Here is a 14028-nt window from a genome sequence, read left to right as displayed (position 1 = left end):
TTAGCGGGACTGGTAAGGCTGTTCTTGTAACACATCAAATGCAATTCTGTCTTGGAAAAGGTAAGGTTTTCCACAGCCGCCATATTCGCTTGTCAAGAAATTTTAGAGGCTATTTGTTATTTCACGGTCCACGAATGGGAACTGACATCCCATTGGCAGTTGAGGCACATCCCTTGTTGCCCTCTGCCCTTTCCATCTCTAGTGGTTTGGTTCAGCCGAAATGGGACAATGCACAGAGGGGCTTAGAGGAATTCACTTGGGTCCTCCAATAGTGCCACATCCAGGGCTTCTTCTGACAGTTGCAATATGGTATCATGGGACGTCGAATCACCATCTCTGGAGGGCTGGTGGATCACCTTGTTACATACATTTACACCGTGAAGATAACACTTGCGTGCCCCAATTGGCAAGTTACAGCCTTCTGCGCGCTCCCGAGCCAAGCGCTGAGACAGAAGTTGAAGACAAAGGGATCAGTAAAGCCTGTCCCCAGTCTGTGATGAATATGGACTCAATCTTTTCTGGGCTTCATCGCTGGAGAAAAACGGATCTTCCCATGATGTGACCTATTTCTTCTCCTTGATGAGTACAGTGTAGTAGGCTACAGTTTGATGTCTAAACCTTGTTCTTGTTGCAGGACTGTGTTAACTTTTTTAAATGTACCGTGCAAGACACATTAACTCATTGGACGCCATTGCTTAAGTGCGCGAGAGGGCGCTAGAGAGCTACCGCTTTAATCAATGGGAGGACTGGGAGATTTGCGAGTGCTTAAAATATATCTTAAATTATGGCTATGGGTCTAATACAGCAGTCGATTATCAGTGAGTTGCTTGCAGTCAACATGTACGAAACGGATTGTTTTTTCATCGGGACATTTCCGTTTTATACCGTTTTGAATACGAGTATAGTTTTGGTGATTTCTAGTAATTCCAGAGAAATACGCGATAATAGCCTTTTAGTGGAATACACAAAACACGTTGTAATTTTTCAGCTGATTATCGAAATAATCCAATTATCTGATCGCCATTTGAAGTACTGGGCACGGAGGTCCGTGCCACATTCAACAGCATTGCATATGAGGGGGGGGGGGGGGGGGCAGCCTCGCAGATCTATCGTTGAAATCAGGTTACCTCGCCTGAGTATTTAAACCACGCCCGCATGGCTTGGATCGTCCCAGAGAATAAACTATACCATTCCCAGTGGAGTGCAATACCAGCCGGAAGGCATAGGGGCGGTATTTGCCCTTTTGCGAGCTCAGACCCATTCCCAACGATAACATCAAGTCAAGTCAAGAGTTTTATTTGTCACGGCATACAAGCATACAGTGAAATGCGGTGGGTCATGCCCGCAGCGATGTGCAACACAAGTAATAGACAGGAATAGGACATTTGTGCAATAATACGATGTGCAATAATACAATGCAACAATACAAGTAATAATAATAACAATAATAACAACAGGTATATGTACATGAAGTTTACAAAAGCATGGTAAGACATGCTAAGGTCCTGCGATAGTGCATACACAGTTAGCTACGGATGAGGCACTGGGTCTTATGTACACTATACTATACATGCTATACACAATCTACAGTTATACTATGCTAGCTTGCTATATCCTTCAGGCTGGATGGATGAAAATGAATGGATATCGCTAATAAAAGAAATAACGATTAAAACCCGACTATACTCGTGATTGGCGCTCAAGCAATGGCGAGTTAACCCGACTATCATCGTGACTGGCGTCCAATGAGTTAATGCGAACAGATCCTTGGAATATTGGTTTTAGGCTGCTTGGAGTGCAAGATCAGCAGGGGGTTTCACTCAGAAACAAGAGAGGCGGTTTCATACAAAGTCGGTACCAGTGTTTTCCAGAAATATTATTGAGAGGATAGCGTCATCTAGCCAAAACGCATCTAGGATTCTGTCAATTAACACGACGAGCGCTGTGTTTTGTGCAGTGATTTAGAATGTTAAAAGACACATTAAGATGGGCATTTTAAGATTCCACATCGCTGATGTTTTGATATAGTTGTGCTGCAGTTAAACCAAATCTCTGTTAACTTAAATTCATCAAGTATTTCTTTTTTATTATATGTTCACTGTGGAGACATGCGAGAAGAAAAGAAAATCTCCATGAATTCAAGGCATTACGGGGTGAGCAATTTATATACAAATCATAATTTGTGGGTGAAGTACTCCTTTAAGCTCTGTCCATCTTTGACTCTCAATGCAAGATATTTGCACAGAACGCAACACTCCTCTCGGCTACCTTGCGTCAACGAGAGCATAATTTAAAAAAAGAAAGAACATACCAACAAAATATTAAAAGGGGCTTTTCACACCCCGAATATGCATTCAAATTGACAAGGGAAAAAAAGATTTTCTAGGGAAGGAAAAGGTTGATTTTCAATATGTTTTTAAATGTTAAAAATCGCATTTCCTTTCTCTACAGGAGGCCTTTATCAAAACTCTTGATTTCAGAGACACACTCTTGCATTGAGAATTACGACATTCTTAGCATACAAATTTGGAATCTTCTGTCCTTTTTTGCTCCCATAATCCAAATGTCTTGGCCTGGGTCCCTGCGACATCAGTCCCATGTCTTGCCCTGGGTCCCTGTAACATCAGTCCCATGTCTTGCCCTGGGTCCCTGTAACATCAGTCCCATGTCTTCCCCTGGGTCCCTGTAACATCAGTCCCATGTCTTCCCCTGGGTCCCTGTAACATCAGTCCCATGTCTTGCCCTGGGTCAGTGTAACATCAGTCCCATGTATTGCCCTGGGTCAGTGTGACATCAGTCCGGTCCCATGTATTGCCCTGGGTCAGTGTGACATCAGTGCGTATTGCCCATTGCAGAGTCAGCTAAATATCCATCCATGTATTCTCCTGCTTCTCTGCTTCTCTTCCTTAGAAGAATTGCCTGCAATGTACCAAGGGACCTATATCCCATGTGTTTCAGTAACCGCTTAGCACCCACGTTGCCATTTGGATAATGGATGTAACACACCTGTATGTACTCCAGCCGAGTTTGTTTATAATCTCATTATTTCCCCCGCTGATCATTCTGCCTTTTGGCCTTGCATGAGTTGCATCATCACTGTGTCAGGAGCCAAGACCTGAGGCCAGCTCACAATGTGCGGCCAAAAGCTTTGTTGATATGTAAAGTGCTTTAAGAGGCTGCCAATTTGTTGAAATGTGACATAATTTGACGTGCTTTTGGTCTCCTCCCTTTTTTTTTAGTCCAAGGTTCGTCATAACCGAATGGTAGATTGAAATGCTGCATTGAAAATGATGGAAGATTGTCACCCTGATATGCTATCATTGTGTGAGACAACCTATAATTGTCATACATTTTTAATAGTATAATCTTGATTTATAAGATTTGGGATATATTAGACCAGGGATGGTGATATCTGATGGTTGGGGGGGCTAACAAAAACGTAATCACTTTGGGGGGCGGGGAAAGCATGGGACCTGTGCACCACTGAACAGCCACAAAGTAAACTCAAGACTGTAGCCTAATGAAAAAACACCAGCTAAAAGAAATTGTGACAAAATGTCTCAATACTGGAGTTTAGATTCACATTTACACATTTAGCCGACAGTTTTATCCAAAGAGACTTACAAGTTCTGTACAACAGTTCAGCAGGAAGGGTACAACTCTGTTTAACTTTGTCTTGAGTACATAGTAGTAAAGTCATATTAGCATAGCAGGTAGTAATATAGGCAAGGAAGATTATTTAGTAGCAAAGTGCATGATAGTAAAAGACAGTATGACAGTTAGTTTTATAAAAACAAAAATCATTTCAGATATCGATTGAAGAGGCATGTTTTTAGTTGATGGCAGAAAATTGGTCGGGTTTCGGCTCTCCTGACTGTGGTGGGAAGTTCCTTCCACCATTGTGGAGCAAGGACAGAGAATAGCCTGCTTCTCTTTGATAATCCCCACCGAAGTTTGGATAGGAGTGGGTCTAGGCCAGAAGATGCAGAGCGTAGGGGTCTTGAGGGTGTGTAGTTACGAGACCATTGACCAGATATAATAATAATAATAATAACTTTATTTGTATAGCACTTTTCATACAGAGGTTGCAGTTCAAAGTGCTTCACAACAGCAAAAAATACAGGCATAAGCGAGCATAAAAAGATAGACAGGTAGAATCAGTGTTTCACATTAGGATCTAGCATCCCAATAGGCTCTCCGCTTACAGTTTTCAGTAACACAAATAGTAAAAATAGTTTAAAATGATTCAGTTTAAAAATAGTCAAAAAATTATAAAATAGAACGGACATAAAAAATACAGGCATGAGCGAGCATAGCAAGATATGGCAAATCACAGTGTTTCACATTAGGATCTAGCATCCTAATAGGCTCTCTATTCAGTAATACTCCTGTAATTCATGAACAAATAATCACAGTGTTTCACATTTGGATCTAGCAAATAATAAGAATAAAATGATTCAGTTTAAAAATAGTCATAAATAATCAGTGTTTCACATTTTGATCTAGCAAATAATAAGAATAGTTTAAAATGATTCAGTTTAAAAATAGTCATCAGTAAGAAGTAAAAAGTGCAATAACCGACACATGATATAGGTGATATTCAACTTGCACATTACATACCTGTATTATATATACTCTTAATAGTTATACCACTGGCCAGTGTGGTTTACTACCATAGTATATTTATACATGTGTCACCTTTTATACCTATCTATACCTGTATCTGTATCACTGTAAAGCATAATTATACTGTACAGTTTAGTCTATATTACCAGTAGCTTGTTATATCACACTTAATCACTTGTACATTGTTAATGCACTTTACTTAGATGCCAAATTATTTCCCTTATGCTGTGCAATGACACTAAATTAATCTAATCATAGCCTTTCATACAGTATCTTTGATGACAACATGCACATAAGATACATCATATATTACTCAAGCTTAATTTGTAAGGGTGTGGGGCCGGATATAGATGCTAGAAAAAAAAAGGAGACTAGACTCCAATTGGCTACACAGACATTATGGCCAAGACGGTGTGTATTCCAGCAACTCAACAACCAAAAGACTCAGGTGGGGTCAATTATAGACAACCTCAACCAGCACAACAACCACTTCCCAACAGGGTTAGGGTTTCCTTGTCGTTATTCTATGATTAAGGGTAATAATTGTACCCATCGCAAGTCTGGTGTTGACAACAAGGATAGGGGCAGAATCACGTGAAACACTGTCCATATAATTTATATTATGTCGGCAAAACAAAACAAGTAAAAAAATAGGATCTGTGAACAGTGTTCTATTCGTGAGCATGATGATAAATAATTGGTGGCACTTTAATAGCCAGAACCACAGCTTGAGTGAACGATGTTGTGGGCATTGAGACAGTGGAGATGCCATAGAGGTGGTAACAGGGACAGAATCCTCCTCCAAAGGGAGGTGTGTTGGATACACTTCCTTGGTACCTCATTCCCAAATAAAATTCATTTGCTTGTTTTTTCATGAAGTACATAACTTGTGTAGTTTTCTGTGTTTCTTTTGTTGTTGTAACCTACACCATGAGACTCTGTGACTGGAATTGTTAGGGCTCCCCCTGCTGGGACTGGAGGTGCCTGTAGTGCAGGTTGATGGTGTCTATAATTGACCCCACCTGGGTCTTTTGATTCTTGATAAAAATAATGCCAGAATGCACGCTGAGGAAGAGCGTCTTGCCTGAAACCAACATCTGTGTGGCAATACATCATTAAAAAGTGTTGTCCTGGTCTCTTTTTATGATTACGGTACTTACAATGAGGATCCAGCACCCATTATTCTATTCTATATGCAATCACGAGTTGTCTTATTTACTAAATTTGTAATTAATTCAGACCACTTTCACCTTGAAACTTCATCCAGCTACATCGATACTTACCTCTTTAAAGCGAACATTTATTTTTTTCTCTTTTACATTAATCTAGTTCTGGAGCATGTACAGAGCAAACGGAGACCACTGGTGTTTCAACAAGGCACCCACCTTCGCTGCTCTAGCCTCAAAATAATCTGGTGAGACAACACTAAGGTCTCAATTTGCTCTGAACACTCCAGAACTCCAGACACATAGTCTTTAATTGGTTCAAGCTAAGGTGTAGAAAACATTTAAATTACAGTATACACTAAAAAAGCGTGGCTAAGATGAGGCAACAGGATGGCCTTCCGGAGGACATGGACAGTCATCTTTAGTGCAAATGCCATTTGAGCCATTAAAGTTTAATTGGAAAATAAATTCTGAAATACTTCCTCGACTTCCTTTTCGTGCACTATGCAGTTTCAATGATGGGGATTTGTTCGAGGAGCCTGCAAAATACTACTTACTAAAAACGAAAAGGCACCGTGAACCAAACAAAAGCCTAGAATGTTTATCAAAATTGCGGGGCCCTGCCTTTGTAAACGACAGCAATGAAATGGTAACTTTTATGCAAGTGTCCTAGATTCAAGCAGTGTTCCAAGGATCCAGCTTTCCTCAGTTGTATTAATTTACAAAAATATACCTTAGAAATTATTCCCTTCCGACTCTCACAAAACTATAGTGCACCTTTAAATACGAATGCCGATACCAGGGTCACATGAAACATGTCAAATCAAAACAAGATGTCCTGCATTTAACAGTAAGATGAAACCGCCAAAAAGGAGAAAAAACGTATGACGACTAAACCACCAAAGTCAGTCTCAAAATCTGTATTCAGTAAAAGACTGAATCAGTACTCCGCATCAGCTTTCATAGTCCCAAGTTTAGGGTTTTGAATTTGTCGTCTGCAGTGAAGCGGTAACATTGGTGCATTCCTACTCCTGTCCAACACGAGGCATCATTTCAGACTCAGTGGTACGTACAGTGGTTAGCACTTCTGCCTCATAGCAAGGTCCTGGGTTCAAACCCCAGCACGGGTCCTTTCTGTGTGGAGTTTGCATGTTCTCCCTGTGTTCGCGTGGGTTTCCTCCGACACCATAAAGACATGCATGTTAGGCAGGGACTACAGATGGAAACTAGCTCATTAGCTAATTCTGGCACATTTACATTGATGTGGAAACTGAAGACGTTGATTAATGTGCACCGTCCCTGGGGAAAAAATAAATGAACTTCACTTTTTGCCCTTGAGACCGGCCCACAAAGTTCGGCACGATCACTTCCCCTACATCAGACACGATAAGCCACTTTGAAAACCCATTTATTCACCTGATGGAGCAACGTTCACATTTCATTTTTCTCAAGCGGGGCCCCAGCGGCAGCGGGTTCAAGGCAACGGACATGGTCATCATGCCCCAAAAACTCAACACAAGAGAGGACATAAATGGAAACAAATGTTGGAACAAGTGAGGAAATAAAAAAAGAAAAAGAAAACAAATTAAGTGTTCAGGAGACTTTACAGGAACTCATTTAATCCCAAGGAATTGTGGAGATAGCTGTGGAGGGTGAGGGCTCAGACAAACACTGCAGTGTACTTACAGATTTACATTGTGTGTTGGACATGAATAGTCACATCTTGTGAGCCAACTGAAACAAGCAGTATTCTGTACAAAAACAGCCAGGGGAGGCCATGAATCCAACCCTGAATCCCAACTCTGAACCCTTTCAAAATGTTTGCATGTGTGCACTCCCGTGAAACTTAAGACATGTTTCAGTGTAGGGATGGGTCATGATTTTCAAATATCTTTTAAAGTCATTAAATTATATAAAAAGCAAATCAAAGTTTATATATGACCACCATCTCGTCTTAAATATATCTTCTGGTGTTTAACATGTTACTACTGCCAGACGGTGGCGCTAAAGCACCTAAAAACAGTTTGTCGACCGCCATTCAACAACAAAAGAACAAAGAAATCTTTGAATAGCGGTCAGTTCCCAGTGAATATCGAATAGTATTTTTGCTTGAAAATGCCCATCCCTATTTCAGGTAGCCTACATAGCAAGCATGTGAATTGCACCCTGGGCTGAACAATGACAAAGCAAAAAGAAAGTTATGAGCATGATTGATGAAAATAATGCCCACTCTTGAATCTCAAGTTACATATGCCCCCCTTTTGTTTTTCTTGGTGGTGTGAATTGCAAATGACAGCTTGAACGGTATGGGATTGTAGAACCCGGGGTGCTCCTAACCATTAGCTGCGTGCCGTGTCATCTAACGATTGGAAGAGGGCAATATAATATACCTGGATATACAGTGGGGCTTTCGTTAAAGACTAGTCGCACGTTAATACTTGGTTTAAGTGTTGTGAAATCTTGAATATGAGACTGCGATGTAGGCAAACAAAGCCTAAGTTCAAGAGAGTGACAGCCACATGTTTTGACTTTTGAGTTTGTTTTAATTCAAAATCCAGAGGGGGGGCCAGATGCACTTCTTCCCGACGGCCGGAAAGCTGAAGAATTGGGATACGGGCGGAACGGAGGAAGCGGGGGAGAGACCTGCATGGATTCCGGGAAAGTGTGTTTTCCAAAATGCAGAGATGGCCGCTTGGTTGGGGAAGGGGGTTAGGGCTAGCCTGACATCACCGCCCTAGTGGCTATGTCATGGCATGGCATGACAAAGAGACCACGCTGCCAGAATCACAATTCCATCTGTTCCTTTTGCACGTGATGTCGTAAAATCATGTATTTGTTCTGATAGTAAAATCAAAAAGCATGAAAATAAAATGAAAGTATATATATATAAATCTTTCAGGTCCATTTTTTTTCTTTTTCAAATTTGCATTCGATTGGTTGTTTTCTCTCATTCCTCTTCGCTCTCGTTCTCGTGATCCATGTCTTCTTCGCCGTTGGCTTTGGATTCTGTTCTACTGTCTTCGTCGTCATCCTCCTCGTCTTCCATTTGTCCTTCCTTGACCTCTTCCATCTTTGCCTCTTCCTCTTCCCAGTTCTGAAAAGATAAGAATACACATAAGTCAACCGCTGTCCTGGACCTTTAAATCTGCATGTCGGGGGATTTTAAAGGAGACATACTGTTGCAATTAAAATGTTCTGCATAGAGGTCTGGCAGAATTTACAGTATAATAAGTTACAAAACTCCAACGCACATGCCAGACCAAAACAAGTGAACAAAGTGCAAAACAAAGCGGGGCTCTTGTCAAAAGGTGGCTGTTTGACTGCATTACCTCACCGATTTCATGTCAGAGCAGTAAACGATGGCAATTATAGTTGAGGCTAGAGCTGCCGTGGTATTGATGTTTTCCTTACCGCACACATTTGCGAAATATTTCCTACCGCTGCGGTTATTACCGCACACACACAAAAAAAAAGTTTGAATGCATTTTTTTTTGTAGTCTACTCTTTATAGCATATAGCCTGCCTCTAGTCTAAATGTCTATCTTTAGAGGATGACTTTGCAGCATGAATATTGTTTGGGATTCGGCAAGCACGCATTCGTTAAAAGTGAAACACGGATTCGAAGTATCCCCTCTGTGTCGCGACCCTTTCTTCTTCTTATTATTATTATAACGTTACTACTTATGATTACAAAGGCATTCGTTTTGTGGCATTACGTTATATAGTTACACGTTCGTATTTACCGGACCATAGCAAGGCAAGCGTTACTCAATTCATATCTCAGTTCCTTTCTTTGCTCAGAGCGTGCAGAGTTGTACCCATTCTGCGGTCTGTTAATAAAGTTTTCAATCAGACAAGTGTATAGAACGAAGGGCTTTTATTATAACATTTCGTTGCAGTAAAATAATTATGCCTCGTTCCCTGAGGAGCGACGGTAATCCACTCCGGTCTCCGGTGGGAGCTAACGTATATTAGCCGTGTTGTGACTGAGCTCTGATCAATGGCTGAGATTCAGGAAGTAAAAGCACTGCAAGACGATCCATCGTGTGACGCGTCTCTCTTCTGACCAATCAGTGGTCTGCAATGTTTCACATGACTTTTCTGGTACCCAATAGGGTCGCTTGGAACCTCGATAGAGGAGTAGGGTATATCTGCAGAGCCGCAAGCCCAACGAGAGAAGGGTGCTTTATTATTATAAAAAAAAAAAAACAGCGGTGACGCGGTATTCAGCCTACTCTTGCGGTGGGCGTGATGTAACAGCGATACCGCGGTAATGCGGTAATCGCGGCAGCTCTAGTTGAGGCCAATCTCAATGACTTCCAGGTAGGTTGTTTGTAGTTGTGGAGGCTTGAGCATTTAGGTCCAGAAATATTTGGACATCAACACAATTCTCATCATTCACTGAAGACTTTCAGCTTTAATTTCAGGGTATTTACATTCAAATCAGGTGAACGGTGAACAATTTCTATATGTGCCTCCTCCTTTTTAAAAGTCTGTCAATGTCCAAATATGTAACTGTATAGTTCCAAACAACATTTTTGCTAATCTCTCCTCCACACGAGAGCAAGGTAAATGCGGGAATGCACGACTCAAGGCAAGTGGGCCAATCACAGCGAGTGACATGCTGATTGGCCTACACCGGGACCAGCCTCACCTCCCAACAACATGTTTACGTTGCGCCCCCTATCGTCTCCCAGATGACATCAGGGATTTTGGAATGGACTCAATGAAAATGGATGGGGGAAAAAATCCTGTACTCCACATTTTCCAGTCCACTGATGCAGCCGGGGTTACCAGAGTTCATTATGGATCCTCTGAGCGCCGCGGATCATGAGTTCTACTGTATACACGTTAGATCTATACACTTATCGATTTTTTCAAATGGTGATCAGGAATTGGAATATACCAGTTGGATACCATCTGATGTCAGGTAAGGAATCTATGTTATCAGTGTTAGGATAATCAGACTCATTTTGATGAAGATATAAGCTGTTTTGTGAAATGTGCTCCCGCGATTTCACTGTAAAATCGACGAGGAAATGAAAGCAGCTATTATCAGCGCGCGCCTCGAATGGGCGTGCGTGTACGTATAATATTGATCATCTAGTGTTTATTTGAAAACGATTCATAAATAGGCCGACAAATATCAACGTTCTGGAAAATTCCAGTAAAAGACGATTATCACAGAATGGCCCAGAATGGGCTGTTTTTTACCTCAAATCGGGTGCTTTTCAAAATGCTCTCAAACGGAAATGAAGCGATAAAAAACCAATCTGGCTTGACAGCACTGACTGGAAAATGATTCTTTGATAAGCGACGGGCAGATTAGACACATAGCCATAATTTAAAACATAGATTAGGCGATATTAACGTTAACATTAAAGTGGATGGTGGCATTCCAGCACTAAGTCTGGCGCCACCTGGTGGCACTGGAAGTGTTAATAGCGATATCCATTAATTTTCATCCATCCAGCCTGATGTTATCGTTGGGAATGGGTCTGAGCTCGCAAAAGGGCAAATACTGCCGCCTAGACCTTCCAGCTGGTATTGCACCCCATTGGGAATAGTGTGGTTTATTTTCTGGGACGATCCGAGCCGTGCGGGCGGGGTTTAAATACTCAGGCGAGGTAGGCCTCAACAACGATGGCATGGAACAGTAACCCCGCCCGCCCGTCAGTGTGCAACGGTCGGTAATGTGAAAAGGACGTCCACAAGCAGTATTTGGAATGGCGATCAGATAATTGATTATTTCTTTTGCATTACATCAGATACAAGGTAAGAACACTATATATAAATTTGATTGTTGATCCGATATTTATTTCTACCCCGATCGACGCTGTCTCTGTGTGTGTATGTGTGGCTGTGTGCCGTTGGTGGCAGGAGGGGGGGGGAGCCCCGCGGTCCAAGGCTCTTTTCATTCTTGCACGAGGAAGGATAATAATGATTGATGATCTAGCGTTGATTTCAGGAAGATTCGATAATCAGGCGAAAAATGACAACGTGTTTGTTTTGTGTATTCCACTAAAGAGCTATTATCACGTCTTTTCCTGGGATTACTAGAAATCACCAAAACTAGCTGTATTGGGCATATCGCTAGTGATGCACGACATATCGGCCACCGATATAATATCGGCCAATGATTTTAAGTGTTATTAGCTAAATATGAGCTTATAAAAATATCTGCGCATTGCATGGGAAACCGGAAGATTTAGATGCAAGGAAATGACGCAGTCATGGAATCGTTGTAGTCCTAAGAAAGTAGTCTTCTTTCTTAGGACTACAAGGATTTCATGATGGCGTCATGTCCTCGCGTCTAAATCATCGGGTTTCCGATGCAATGTGCAGAGATTTTTATAAGCTCATATTTAGCTAATAACACTTAAAATCATTGCTAAACAAACCTAGTGCTGAAAACGTTGACTGCTGTTTTGATAGGGTTAGGGTCTTTACTCTTGGCTACATTTGAAAAAGAAACAACATCACTCAATACGGACTGTATTGATCCATTTGTGATGTGAAATAAATCTTGTACTGGTACAAGGCCGATCGGGCTTAAGAGGTTAAATGTGGTGATAATTGTGGTGACTTACATCCGAGTCAACGTCATCAGGGAGACCTTCATCGCCTGAGGCCTCATCTTCATCAGATGACTCTAAGAAAAGATGGAGAAACAAAAACACATGTGTAAGTTGTTAAGCTGTGGAGTCTCAAGTCCCAAGACATTTTTAGATGAAGATAATAAAATACTCCCATTTGTGATTGAATTCCAGTGGGAATGGGGGTTGTGATTGAATTCCAGTGGGAATGGGGGTGTATTTGCATTTAGATCGATCGATAGACAATCCATCTTTCTAAATGGAAATATAATTGTATAACATTATGGGCCCATTCGGTTGTGACAACACAATAGACTGATAATGAGCAGAGTAGAGTCAATGTGTAACTTCTTGAGCCACGCTCCTGTGACGGGGCGGTCAGAGACAGGAGGCGGAAGGCGACATTGCTTTTATGTTTGAAAATATTTTAAAGAAAAATAAATCAAATAGTATTCAAACCCATAAGTGTTCCAGAAGCCCAACGTTTACACAGACGTCGCCCCTCAATACATTTTCAGGGGACTTAAGGTGTACAGTGGACTCTCCAACTGAGTGGGAGAGTCTACTTGCTAATGCTGCGTGGCATCTGTGAGAACCCTTTTAGCCATCTCTGTTCCACTGTGGAACAGTCTAGGATGTTGCCATCAATGCACTATTCTCACCTAGATGGTAAATGGGCTGCATTTATATAGCAGCTTTTATCCAAAGCGTTTCACAACGTATGCTTCACATTCACACAACAACAACTGCGGAGGCGACCATGTGAGGTGCCGACCTGCTCATCGGGAGAGGTTAGGTTAGTTAAGTGTCTCGCTCGAGGACACTTAACGCTGCCGGGAAGAACCGGAATCAAACCGGGAAACTTCTGATGATTACCAGACTGCTCTACCTCCTGACCCACTGTCGCCATCTAAGAAACATATATTCATTCATTCTATTATGGTAAAATGGCAAAGGTACACAATAATACAGTTGGAATAAAATGTGTTAATATATTTTCTTTCTGGCATTCCATCACCAGTCAGTGAAATGAGAAACCACAATACTAAGTGGCATGAGTCCAAGAACAAAACAGTCAGTTACATCAGTACATTAAAATGACCCACCCCGTTGCATTCACTACACATCTAAAAACTGCAGAAATCACTACTTTATATGAGGATGTGTGTTCATTTCACTTGAACAAAAACAATTGAGAAAATAATGCCAGGCCTAACATGCTCAGCAAAAAGATTGCTTGCAGTAAGAAACATGGACAGTAGCCCAATAATAACCATAACAAAATCTATTTTAAATGCTTAGGCTAAATGGAGAATCATCAGTAATACAGTCTAGCTGCCACAAATTAAATAGTGCCAAAATATATATATATATATATATATTAGAATTATTTTCCAGATTATATAAATGCAGGCATACATCAGCCGCCGTGTGAACTCAATTACCATACAGAACGCATTGTATGTTTGAGATGGGCATTTTCAATTAGTTTCACAGATTGAATAATTACATGAATTAATCTGATTGAATTGCATTACAAATGGAATAACCTATTTTTAGAGCAAACATTTCACGCAAAGACACTTGCTAGTTAATAGGGAGAGGATGCCTTTTCAGTTTGTGGAGTGACAGACATGAAA

At 41.2% G+C, this 14028-nt stretch overlaps 1 protein-coding gene across 1 annotated transcript in view; it reads right to left on the bottom strand.

Moving 5' to 3' along the window:
• Positions 1–7184: 7184 nt before the first annotated feature.
• The window catches only part of wdr43 (WD repeat domain 43), a 50898-nt gene continuing 44054 nt past the window's right edge, over positions 7185–14028 (bottom strand). Inside the window, exons 17-18 of the mRNA XM_084309887.1 lie at positions 12383–12444; positions 7185–8886 (exon numbers count right to left, since the gene is read on the bottom strand). Of these exons, the coding sequence (XP_084166013.1) occupies positions 8740–8886; positions 12383–12444 (209 nt within the window). The 3' untranslated portion in view covers positions 7185–8739. The remainder of the gene's footprint in view (positions 8887–12382; positions 12445–14028) is intronic.

This window comes from Notolepis coatsorum, assembly GCF_963971535.1.
Source record: "Notolepis coatsorum genome assembly, chromosome: 3".
In the NCBI taxonomy this organism is placed as follows: Eukaryota; Metazoa; Chordata; class Actinopteri; order Aulopiformes; family Paralepididae; genus Notolepis; species Notolepis coatsorum.
This window is presented reverse-complemented; position numbering and strand designations above follow the sequence as displayed.